Source organism: Pelophylax lessonae (genome assembly GCF_965119305.1).
Source record: "Pelophylax lessonae genome assembly, chromosome: 1".
In the NCBI taxonomy this organism is placed as follows: Eukaryota; Metazoa; Chordata; class Amphibia; order Anura; family Ranidae; genus Pelophylax; species Pelophylax lessonae.
Window position 1 is genome coordinate 554,419,733 of NC_138768.1, and position 13,205 is coordinate 554,432,937.

Sequence of the window (13,205 nt, forward strand, 5' to 3'; positions counted from 1 at the left end):
GCCTCCTCTCCCCTACACTACGGTGGTCTAAGGTCCTCTGATGACATCAAGACTGATGCAGAGCCCATAGACCTGCCTTGGACATGAGGATGCGGAGGAACAGTCCACTACCAGAGTGGGGGGGGGGGGGGCAACATCTGCAAAAGGAACAGAAGATCAAGTTATGGTGCTTTTCTCATCCCCTAGACAGAAACAAGCAGTTAACCTATGCAGTGCAGGCGAAGGCACATTCCCGCTGCAAGGAAGGTTTTATTTTGTTTTCCCAGAGTTGGGCTGTAAAATAGAATTCCACGATAACCCTAGCTAATCTCAACAATACTGCCTCCCTGAGACCTATGCTCCCTAACCTGTTTAAACGCTGGATATAGAGAAGTCAGGTTTTTTGTTCAATTAGTGATCTGCTTCCCCCATATACACATTTAATGTGGATGGGGAAATCCTCCCCATTGAGCTATTGTATTCTGTCAGAATACACTGATCAGGACTGTAGATCAATGACTGGGTAGGGGTACTGATCAATAATTCTCACCCCCACCCCCTTCAACAGGGCGGTTGAACAGAAAAACGATCAGTTCAACCACAGTAGCCATACATAGATCGAAATTCGCCCGGTCCCCGCTAAACCGGGTGAACTTTGATCCACCTATGGCCAGCTTTAGAAAGATGCACATACTTAAGTGTCTGCCAGCAGTGCTGCAGGGGATAGGAGGGAGCACTCGACAATGGTTAGTAGCCTGAAGCAGTGAGGTCACCCACAGTCTTACCAGCCCTCAAAATTTACACTCGCCTGCTGGCATTTGGCTAGTGTAAATAGAAAGACTCCGAGTATGGACAGGGCTGCGCTGTCCGGGAATGTATATCCAGTGCTCCCCTAGCCATGCACAGGCTCGCAGCATGGGCATTTCAGCCACCTGGGATCGCACCTCTTCAACTCCCTCCTGTTAAGACATCTAAGAAATGGACTCAGTGTGTGAAAGAGCCCTTATGTGAATTATATCAGCCTCAGAACCTGTGTAATTAATGTGTTCTGGTTAAAAGGGATGAGGTGGCAACCCTAGTTTAGATGCATTTGCATGCGGTTTACAAGCATTTGGCGTTTCAAATTCCAATAAACTTCTGTCCTGAACGCAATTTTGTGCCACTAAACGACTATAAAATACTCAAGTGTACATGGACAGATAAGATAACAGAGGGGAGTCCAGGGGCTGCTGAAAAAAAAAAATATATATATATATATATCTTTATAAATGATATAGGGTCTGGGATTAAAGTAGCATTTCAGTCTTTGCAGATGACACCAAGCTTTGCAGAGGAATAACTTCTTTACAGGATGTCTCCAACTTACAAGCTGACCTCAATGCACTGTTTTATTGGGCAACTATGTGGCAAATGAGGTTTAATGTTGATAAATGTAAAGTTATGCACTTGGGGGCTAAGAATATGCATGCATCATACATACTAGGGGGAGTAGAAAGATTTATGTCATTTTTATCTTTTTTTTTTTAACTAGTAATGGCAGCGATCTGCGATTTTTTTTTGCAGGACTGCGACATTGCGGCGGACAGATCGGACCCCTGACTGGCATTTTTGACACTTTGGGGGGTACCAGTGACATTATTACAGTAATCAGTGCTATAAATATGCACTGTTACTGTAAAAATTACACTGGCAGGGAAGGGGTTAACTTATTGCTGATCAAGGGGTTAAGTGTGTCCCTAGGGGCGTGATTCTAACTGTTAGGGGCGTGGCTAGTGAAGAAACCACAGAGACACGCGATCCTACATAGCAGGATCGCATAGCCTCTGTGCCTACTTTAGTGAGAATGACAGATGGCTGTGTTTACATCAGCCATCTGTCTTTCTCCCTCTCCTGTGGGAGATCGAGAGTGGCCAGCGGCCATCAGAGCCGCCGGTCACACGCGCTGGCTAGGCAGGGAACAAGCGGGGGCGCGCGCTCGCCCCCGGCACCCCCTACATGCTCTTTGGCAAACGACGTAGTACGTGCCGCAGTAAATGTACAGGAGGCAGTCGGCAAGTGGTTAACCTTTCAAATTTATCGTTCAATCGACAGAATTTTCCAAACTGTACCTTCCATTTTTTGGCTCTGCAAAGTTAAAACCGATTTTCTATTTGTTCCCAGTAACTGGACGAAAAACGACCAACAGACCAAATGACAGATTTTCGAAACTATTTTTCGGCTAGTGTATCGCCAGCATAATAACCAGTATCCGGCAAACTGTGTTATCAGTCTAATAACCAGTATCTGGCTAATAACCGGGAGCCAGTGAGACAAGCGCCCTATCGTGTGAGCACTGTAGCAGCCAACCGCTTGCCCTAGAAGGCCTCCCTGGAACAGGGCAGGAAGGGGTTAAAGCTGAACTAAACCCTTCTATCCTTTATAGCCAAGGAAGCTGCCATCTTAGCTTCTGTTTCATTTGCAGTTGCCACATGTGATCATTTATGACACCAGCCATTTGATGGTTTGACAGTTTAGTTAAAAGAAAAAAGCATGACAGCACTGAAAGCTGAAAATTGGCCTGGGTAGGAAGGGGGTGAAAGTGCCAAGTAGGCAAGTGGTTAAAGCGTTAGTTTACCTTTACAGAAAATAAATGTAAATGTGAACGAATATTGTACACCCTGCCCACAAACCCTGTTCCTGCCACACTTACATCCAGGGATGCAAAACTATCAGTCCAGTGACTGGAAATCCCCACTATTCTACCTCTCCTCTGTGCAGCGCACCCAGGATGATCAAAGTGATGCCGATTAGTCAGCTCCGTCACCGATCATCTTGGTGATTAATCCCACAAGCCCTGCATAGAGAAGTAGATTTCACAGCCACTGGAGTGGTTGCTTGGGAACAGACAGCTCAACAGCCATAAAAGTAAGTACAGCAGGGGCTAGAGGGATGGAAAGAGTGTCCGGTAATAGCTTGACTTTACATTTTTTCTGTAAAGGCCATTTTCTGGGGAGCTAAAAAAAAAAAAAAAAAATTATAATGACCTGCTCTGTGCAATGGTACTGCACAGAGTGGTCCCTTACCTCATCTTTTGAGAGTGATTCATAGGTGCTGTCTTGCTACTTCTCTCCTCCAGGTACCCTCTCGGCAAGCTGTGTGTCATAGGGCACGCGGGCAGGCATGTCCCTGATCTGGGCTGTGTGCTTCAATAGCTCTAAACATAGTGCCAGTAAGCCACACCCCCACTTTTCATAGGAATTGGACTGACAGCTGCAGAAGCCGATGACCCCCCACAGCTACCTGTGTCTCCTATGAGCAGGAAGAGGGGATCGTGATGCTGCAGGCAGCAGAGGGCTTGAACGTTGAGAGAGGGAAAACAAGTCGTTGGAAGTTCTCACTTTAAAACAGAACTTCACCCAAAGAGGAAAGTTCCCCTTTTCAGACTACATTTTTTTTTTTTATTTTTGTGGGAGAGCAGGAACCTGTTTGAAAAGGACCCGCTTATGCGATCTGAGCTAAGGTTTTTCGTAAGCCTGTAGTTACCACATGTACCTGTAGGTACTGTGAATATCTCCTAACTTGCACAGTTTAGGAAACATGCCGAGTGCATGATGCCAATGACATCATCGGAGCATGCGCTCAGAAGGTCCAGCTTACTGTTCCAGAACCTTCAGAACCCGTGGCGCATATGGCGGCTCCGGCGCTCATGCCAGTGAGTGACGTCATTGAGGCTCCGGCCACTCACAACGCCGGAACCCGCGAGCCCTGAAGAGACACCAGGGAAGATGTCAGCCATCTCAGCAGTGTGCGGGCGCTACTGAGACAACTTTATTCTAAGGTAAGTATTTATAATGAGCTATTATGCGATACATACTAGTTCATTATGCCGGTCTTACAGGTTTTTTTTTTTCACAAGGTTTAGAACCTCTTTAAAAGAAGTCAGCAGGTACAGGATTTGTAGCTGCTGACTAGGGATCGACCAATATTGTTTTTTTTAGGGCTGATACCGATTTTCCGGCCACCCTTCAGGCCGATATTAGGTGCCGATGTTCTGCACATTTAAAGTTTTTATTTTTACGTTGTCCTTTTTAAAAAAAAATGTTTTGATCACTTTTATTGCTATCACAAGGAATGTAAACATCCTTTCTGACAGTATTAGGCAGTGACAGGTACCCTAGGTACTAAAAGACCCCAAACCCCTCCTCTGCACTTAAAAGCATTAAAAACGCCAAGTTTTTCGCTGTTTTGAATGCGGTCTTTTTTTTTTTTTTTAATCTGGTGCCTTTAAGACTCCAGTACCCACAACATGAAATGGCTTCCAGATTTTTTCATCAGAGACCCGATCAGATGTGAATGCGGCTTTGTTTGCATCTTCGGCCAGCCAGCGGAAGTGCTGGCTGGTCGCTCAGGTCTCCCAGTGGAACAGGAGACCTGGGCAAGCCGCAGAAGGCGGCGGGAGGGTGTGATGTCCCCTCCCGCTCCTTGTAATGACAATCGAGCTACTGCATCAGTTGTCATTACAAAAAAGCCGACAGTCAGCTCTGAACAACGGTATCGGGGCGATGCCTGTAGCTGCAGGAATCACTCCAGTACAACCACTTTTATTTTTTTTTTGAAAATTCTGTTTATTGTAGTTTTTTTAAAAAAAGAGTATACAAAACAGAGCCGTGTGGGCATACCCAGGCTCAACAAAACATAAAAACTAGAGAACACCAGTACAACCACTTAAAGCGGTAGTATCCCGCTTTTTTTTACTTTTACCTACAGGTAGGCCTATAATAAGGCTTACCTGTAGGTACAATTAATATCTCCTAAACCGGCAAGGTTTAGGAGATATTTGCAGTGCATGCAGCCGCTCAAGAGAGCGCGCATGCGCTCTGAAGGTCCGGCGGACCTTCAGCTTCCCTTGCCGGGAGCTTGCCGGAAAATCGCGCACGCGCGGGAGTGACGTCATCGCAGCTCCGGCCAATCACAGCGCCGGAGCCGCCAAACCTGGAAGAGACACCGAGGGATCATGGCAGCGCCCGCAGCGATGTCCGGGGGTCCGTGTCGGGGCTTCGTTCTAAGGTAAGTAATACATAATGAGCTAGTATGCGATGCATACTAGCTCATTATGCCTTTGTCTTGCAGGTTTTTTTTTTTGTGTTTTTGGGTTTACAACCGCTTTAAAGACAAACTGGTCATATCAGCAAGTTTGTGGCCAATACTTAAAAAAAAAAAAAAAGTGAATATCGACCTCCAATAATCAGCCCCACCAATAATCAGTCTATCCCTACTGCTGACTTTACATTTTTTTTTTGTACAGCCTAAAGATCCCGTTTAATGCAGAAAATGCATTACGGTGGAAAAAAAAAAAAAAAAAAAAGTGCCGGTGTTCCGTAAGCATTACCTACCCGTTAGAAAAACCTACCCCTCGTCACTTCCGGGTGCACGGCACTGTATGTAATGCAGCGGTTACATTAAAACAGCTGTGCTGCAATACGAGTCATCTCCGCTCCTGTCCCTGTCACTTCCCTGATCTCTGCAAGGAAATATAAAAGCGGCGGCGGGTGTATGAAAACATAAATCACGGAGCCGAGAGCCGCTTTTATATTTACTAGCCCAGATCAGGGAAGTGACAGGGACAGGAGCAGAGATGACTCGTATTGCAGCCCAGCTGTTTTATGTAACCGCCGCGTGGGTAGGTTTTTTTCACGGTACACCGTGATCTTTTCATGCTAGTGCGCATGCGCACTAGTCAGCTCCTCAGCTGTTCCATTAGGTATCCGGGGCTGTGAGCATGCGCACTGCTCAGCTGTTCCTGGCAGGAAGTGACGAGGGTAGGTTTTTCTCACGGGGTAGGCAATTCTCACGTTACACCGGTTCACACTGGTGCGATGCGGGAAACCCTGCAAATCAGTGCCTGCTCCCGCATTACACCAGAATCGTACAGTGGTTCACATAGGGTTCTGCAAATCGCTGGGGGGGGGTGTCAATGTAAAGTTAATGACGCCCCCCAGATTGGTTCGCAGATCGCAGTGTGAACTGTGAAACGATGCAGGAATCAGATCGCACCCACGCAATCTGATTCCAGTTCCAACATAAAAAAAAAGTGCCCTGCACCATTTTGGTGCAAATATGATGCGATTTCACCCATACAGTCCATATGACTGAGATCATATGTGATCTGCACAATAATGCGGTGCGAATCACAACGGGATGTCTGGCATCGCACTTGTGTGAACCCAGCACTAAAACTTTAGAACCACTTTAAGATGGTACTTAACATCCACCCTATAGTTCTATATCATTGGCTACTGCAGTCAGTGAACACACGTGTATGTGTATGTGCCCTTTATCTCCATAGGTTCAGCTCTTCAGTCATGAAGGATGACAATACAGACACATACTAATTCATTTTTATTGACAATAAGATGTAAACAGAGGCCTTGGTAACCCTTTTCTAGTGCCAGCAAACATTGCTACACACGATATTCCATTGCTATGTCCAAGCCATTCAGTGCCATGAATGGGCATTCCCCCAGGTGGAGGGAGAAGTTGCAGTGGCAGGTGTGTGAGCCATGGTAGGAAGGCCCCCCACACCTCACCAGGAGAGCACTTCCCCTCCACAAGTCCATAGGACAGTACTAGAGTGGAAGAGAGCGGCCACCGTCCCCACACACAGGGCCCGGCTGAGCAGAGGCCTGCAGTAACCAGGATAGCGTCAGAGCCGCGCCCCCAGCCTCGAGACAAGAGTACGGCTACAGCCACACTGCCTCCATAGAGCGGCACAACACCTCCGCTCTGTACCAGGCACGTCCAACATTGGCCGCCTCACAACTAACACAACACAGCTTTCTCCTACTTACCTTCGTTTGCTAGGTCCTCCATTTTACCGCCTCAGCCGCACCCACAATTCCTAGCGGCAGCTTTCACAGGCAGGGGGCGGGCTGTGCTGGGCGGGAACTACAAGTAAACCGCCACACCCGGTGTACTGGGATTGCGCATGGTAGAGCCGTCACTTACGTACTGTCGTGAAAATGACGTAGTCTCCGCGCTGACTGAAAGTGCTGTGCTGAGTGCTCTACTATCGGCTGCAGCGCAATGAGCTGGTTTTGACCAGTTTTACGTAATTGTTCAACGTGGTTTAGGTCCCTGTCACACTTGTGCGACTTCAAGTCGAATCTCAAAGTCGCATGACAAGTCGTAATCCATGATTTCCAATGAGCACCGTTCATATCTGTGTGACTTCAAGTCGCAACGACTTCAAAGTAGTCCCTGCACTACTTTGGTCCGACTTTAATGTGTTTTGAGGTCCATAGACTTCAGGATTACACAGGCATCGCTTCAAGTCCAGTCGAAATCGCGTGACTTTTTGACGGGATTGTGACTGGATTTGAAGCAATGCCTGTGTAAGGGACCTCGAAACGCATCAAAGTCGGACCAAAGTAGTGCACAGATATGAACAGTACTCATTATAAATCATGGAGTACGACTTGTAATGCGACTTTGCAGTCCCAAGTCACACAAGTGTGAAAGGGGCCTAAAGTCTACCTAGATATTATACAGTTTGCTGACGTAGCAACAAGGAGAACTTTATCAAAACTGGAGCAGAGAATTCTAGAGAAATAATCAGTCAGTTTCAAGTTTTAATCTGTTTAACTGCTTCCTGACCGCCCGCCGCACTTTTTTTGCAGCAGGCTGGCTCTCCTGCGCGAACCGACGTAGCCCTACATCGGTCGCGTGGTGCTGGGGAGAGAGTGCGCACCTCAGGTGGCGCACTTCCGCCCCCCACTAGGCAGTGAGGATGCCGATCCATGGGGTCGGCAGCTGCGATTCTCAACGGGTACCCGCAATCGCTACAGCTTACTATTACTGTATACGTATGTATGTACTGTATACAGCTTACTGTAGTAATGTCACTGGTCCCCCCAAAAATGTCAGTTAGGAGTCCGATCTGTCCGCCGCAATGACGCAGTCCCGCTAAAAATCGCTAATCGCTGCCATTGCTAGTAAAAAATAAATAAATAAAAATGACATAAATCTTTCCCCTATATCTTCCCCGATAAAATACACTTATTGCAAATTTCTTTTACCAAAAATATGTAGCAGAATACAAATTGGCCTAAAAGGATGAAAAAGTTTGATTTTTAAATAATTTTTTTTGGGGAATGTTATATAGCAGAAACTAAAAAATATTGTTTATTATATCTCCCTCTCTGCTATAGGCCTTCAGTTATTTTCTGCCTAGTCAGGAGTAAGGACCTAGTTCCCTGCCAGGATCTTTGGTTCTGGCAATTTATTCATTTCAAATGGCTTTTTTTCTCCTGTTTTTTTTTCCCTGTGAGATCTACAATCAACTGCTGGGCTGAGCGACGGGCTGTATAGCTAGATCCAGTGGTCCCCCCAGTCTGGCCCGCGAGTGCGCGCAGACCAGAGCTCCACGCTTCGTTAGTCGCGACATAGCCCCACTGGATGGGGCTGGCCTGCGAGTTAAAGGCCTCGCAAGGTCGCATTCGACGGGTCTGGGCCCGAGTCGCAGCATTCCTCCTGGCCGACAGCCCCCCATTTTAATGGTGAGGGGTTCTGTCTGGAGTGGTGCCCGCCTGGTTTTGTGATATATTTAGTAGGATGTCCCCCCTCTCCCCCTGGATACGATGTGGGGTGGACATGGGCACCCCCTGGGACGGTCAGACCTGCAGGTTCCCCTTACAAGCCCCCTTCTGTTGTGTGTTGTTCCTGTGGGCCATCTTTGTACCCCCACACCCCCCCCCCTCCTCTGGGGTAGCGCGGTGGGTGGACAGGTGGATGGGACTGGTGTGCAGCACTGTACTGCTGGGGGGGGGGGCTGGTGGGCATGCCGCTGGTGGGACGGACTTCCCTGCTAGGGTGGGCGCTGACAGTCTTTTGTGGTCCTGTTCCGGGGTCCCCCTTCTGCTGTGTATATGTGGTCTGGGCTCAAGGGGTCCCTCCTGGGCCCCTGGGAGCATCGTGGGCGCCCCGTGTGGTGGTCATTTTGCCATGGTCAGCGCCATTGCTTTGGGGCCTGTGTTTTTCTCTATACCGGAGGACCTTTTTGGTGGGTCCGGTGTGCATTGAGAGTGGCGGCCATGACACTGGAGCCTCTGGGCAGCAATTATGGCTGTGGGGGCTCCTCCCTTCCCCTGGTGTTGACTTGCAGGTTGTGGGGTGCTCTGTTTTCGGGTGTCCCTGTGGCGATACGGGTGCAGTGCCTGCGGTGGGTCAGTCCCCTAATGGTGCTAGACACTTTTTCTGGTGGGTTTCCCCTTTAACTCATGGAGTCTCAGGAGCATGTTTCCCCACCTTACCCCCCTCCCAGAGGCAGCAGGTCTCTCGGGGGTCCCAGCCTTTTATTGATGCATTGACGGTGGTCCTGGAGTCCTTAATTTCCCAGATGAGGGTGGCCTTTGGGTGACGGGCTGGTAGAAAGCACCCCCGCTCTCCCCTGCCTCATCTGTCTCTTCAGATCTTGAATCTGGCTCTGCTGCCATGGACGAGGCCCACCTTGCAGGGTATGTAGCCATGCTTCCTGATTTCTCAGATAGTGAGGATGATTCCTCCAAAGCTGTGGCTGTGCACGAGAAGGTGCTGGTTGACGCACTGATTACATCCGTGTGAGAGACTTTAAAGATGGAGGATGCAGCTGAAGCAGCTGCGGAGGTGGCCATCCCTTTTGGCACCCACAAGCCGTCTTGCACGGCAAAGGTTTTCCCTTATTCCTCCTATTTTGAAAAGTTTGTCTATAAAGATTGGGAGCTGCCAAAACATCCCTTTGTGGTTCCTAAACTCTTTGCAGTGAGATACCCCTTTAAAGAGTCACTCCTCAAGAAGTTGACTGTCCCACCAGTGGTGGACCCTCCTGTCTCCAGGTTGAACAAGGTAACCATGATAGAGCAGTGTCCGGCCGGTCCTGGCCATTGCCCTGGTGTTGCATACACTAACTGAGTGGGCTAAACTTTTGCGCCATGATCTGGGGGGTGAGCAGATTCCCCCTGCCTTTGTTAAGATTGGCAGACCAGTTGGTTCAGGGGCTGCAATTTGTCTGCGATGCCTCTCTGGACGGGATCCCTTGATTTCTAAGCTATCTATGGTGCATAGACGTGTGTTGTGGCTTAAGTGTTGGTCTGTGGAGCAGACTTCTAAAAAGGTTCTGACTGATTTGCCTTTTCAAGGCGATTGCATGTTTGGGGCTTCCCTGGATGACATCATTAAGACTATAGAAAACACACAGAGGGCACACAGACCTAGTGCATTATCCTGAGACAAATAATTTATTGTATAAAAACACAGTAAGTATAATACAGTACTCACAAAGGCAACAGTAAAATGTGTATCACGGATCTCACTAAGTTCTATCCAATGTATCAACACATATAGATATAACAGTCACTGAAGACCCCGTGGGCTGACGCTTTTCGAGGAATTCCTCTTCTTTAGAGCTACCTCATCATTAAGAGTCTCACGTGGGGAAGAACACCTTTCTTCCACAGTCTGGGAAGGGGAAAGACTCTCGTCGCAGATGCGGCCCTTCTATCTCGAAACACAAAAAGTTTTTTTGTCCCTCAGGGTCCACTGACAAGTGTTCAAAACCTTTCAAGCCCTCCTTTGACGGTCTGGCTGTTGAAAGCCAGGTGCTGAGGGATAGAAGTTTGCCTGGGTCGGTGATTCCAATACTGATGAAAGCTAGGAAGTCTACCTTTAGGAAGATTTACAATTGTACGTGGAAAGCGTACATTTCGTGGTGTGAGTCTATTTTTGTTCAACCTCATTATTTTTCAGTTGCTCGGATTTTGACGTTCCTTCAACAAGGTGTTGAGCAGAAGTTGGCCTTTAGTACTATCAAGGGACAGGTGTCTGCCTTGTTGATCTTCTTTCAGTGACCCTTAGCCAGGCATTCATTGGTGCGTACTTTTATTCAAGAGGTTAGACACCTCTACCGCCGTGGCATTTGAACTTGGCGCTCACAGTTCTTCAAAAGCCTCCCTTTAAAAATATATTCAGGAGATTCCCCTGCTTACGTTGTCTCAGAAGGTAGCTTTTTTGGTGGCTTTCACCTCTGTGCGCAAGGCGTTGGAATTAACGGCGTTACCCTGTCGTTTACCTTCCTTGGTGGTCCACAAAGATAAGGGGGTTCTTCGTCCACACTCGTCGTTCCGACCTAAGGTGGTCTCTGACTTCCATTTGAATAAAGACATTGTGTTGCTTTCTTTGTGGCCCACTCATCCCAAGGAATTTGCGTTGCATGCCCTGGATGTGGTGTGGGTGATTCGGATGTATCTGGCAGCCATGGAGTTTTTTCAGAGGTCAGACTCACTGTTTGTGATCACTGACGGGCCAAGAAAAGGGCTGTCCGCTTCTTCTGCGACCATTTCTAGATAGATCAGACAGACAGTGACTCAGGCCTATTCTAAGTGTCAGGTTCCTCCTTTCCCTGTAACGGCGCACTCTACTTATGTCACGGTTCTCGCCGTGGCTTTCAGACGGTCAGGCGTGGTCGCCGTTAAGTGCCTGACATGGGATTTGAACCTGTGTGCTTTGTCATTCTGTCCTGTTAACCTGCCTCTGAGCCACACTTCAGCTCATATGGATCCAGTCTTGTTAATCTGGTATTCCCTTCAGCACTAGGGGGCTGGACTTCACCTGAGTGTGCTCTTGCCTATCATTGTCCACCTGAAGCTAATTGCTCAATTAAGCAAGCTATAAAACACTGTCTCTCACTGAGAGCATTGTCAGTTCATTGCTGATCCTTCCTTGTTCCTGTGTTGCTGATCTATGTGCCAGACCTTGTTCCTGTTGACAGACATTGTTCCTGTGTTCCTGTTTCCCAAGCGTGTGTTCCAGACTGACTCCGGCTTCCATCCTTACCTTGTTGTTCCTGTGATCCTTATCCGGACTCCTGTCTTCCAGTGACTTCTGTTATTCCTGGACTTCCCTTTCCATTGCATTCCTGCCAGTCCTGCCTATTGGAGCACCTACTCTGCCAAGCCCCTGTGCACAAATTCACAGGCCAGGTGGCTTTCTTACCTGGTCACCCTGGACTGTGGATATCTGCAAGGGTGAGCATACATCTCTGCGTTACAGACTCCGACAAAGGTAAGCCTTGTGACATAATAAACTGACCATATGGAGTCCGCAGAGATGTGCAAGCAGCTCACCCAGCAGGTGTCCAGCCTGGCCCAGACTGTATCAGAGTTGCAGCAAGAGGTGCTGATACTTAAAGGCACAGTACGCCCAGCCCTGGAACCTGCACATCCAGAACCCTATGTCCTGTTACCTGACAGATTTGATGGTTCCCATTCCTCATTTACAAACTTCCGGATGGATTGTGAGCTCCTGTTTGTCCTTAAGCCCAGGACCTATTACAGTGACTTTATCAAGGTTCATTCCGCTATTAATCTGCTTTCCGGAAGGATGAAGACATGGGCATACCAGAAGCTGCAGGATAAAAGTCCTATCTTGGACAATTGGGAGTCATTTATAATTGCCATGGACTCAGTGTCATACCTCCCAGAAAGCTACTCCCAAGCCTGCTCCTGGTTCCCGCAGACCTCGGGTACCTAGAGAAAAAGCAAACCCATACCAATATGACTCTGCCTGGTCACAGTACAAGGCTGCCTGCACCAGCCGGCCTTGTCACCCTGACACTAATCCAGTATGCCTTGATCCTCCAGAGGTTAAAGAGGAGCCCATGGAGATTGGCGCCGTGCGCACCAGGCTGTCCTCCAAAGAAAGAGACCGTAGGAGAAACTGTGGCCTTTGTTTCTATTGTGGCGAGAGGGGACATTTTATCACATTTTGTCCAACTCGTCCATCCAGGCCTACGGCTCTCCCAGTGGATACCATGCAGATCCGTCCTGTCTTCCCAGAAACACAGCCTGGAAACTGCCAAGGTTGCTGCCAGCCCTGTCCCCGTTCTGTGTCTGAAAAGGGCACCCAGACTATGGCAATCGTGGAAACTAATACCCCTGTGGAAGTCCCTCCTCCAGCTCCAGTAACATCTGTATCTCTTTCTAAAGAAACTCCTGTTCTAGCAAGCACCCTTATTACTTCCTGCCCTGACAATGAAGTTCTTTCACCTGACTGCACTTATGCTTCTAATGGCACTGTGGTACGTAAGGAGGATCTGAAGTTGTTCGAGGAAGTATTAAAAGCTGCAAATGCCTATCCTGAAAAAGACCTCTGCAAAGAACCTGTTCCTGTCTGGAGGGTGTCTTTGAAGGGGGGGTACTGTCACGGTTCTCGCCATG

At 48.3% G+C, this 13,205-nt stretch overlaps 1 protein-coding gene across 2 annotated transcripts in view; it reads right to left on the minus strand.

The window, feature by feature from the left end:
* Nucleotides 1–6,899, minus strand: part of RANBP3 (RAN binding protein 3) — a 164,338-nt gene extending 157,439 nt beyond the window's left edge. For both annotated transcript variants that reach the window (XM_082245300.1, XM_082245299.1), the window contains exon 1: nt 6,807–6,899. In XM_082245300.1, coding sequence (XP_082101426.1) covers nt 6,807–6,828 — 22 coding nt within the window. In that variant the 5' untranslated portion in view covers nt 6,829–6,899. The remainder of the gene's footprint in view (nt 1–6,806) is intronic.
* Nucleotides 6,900–13,205: the final 6,306 nt, after the last annotated feature.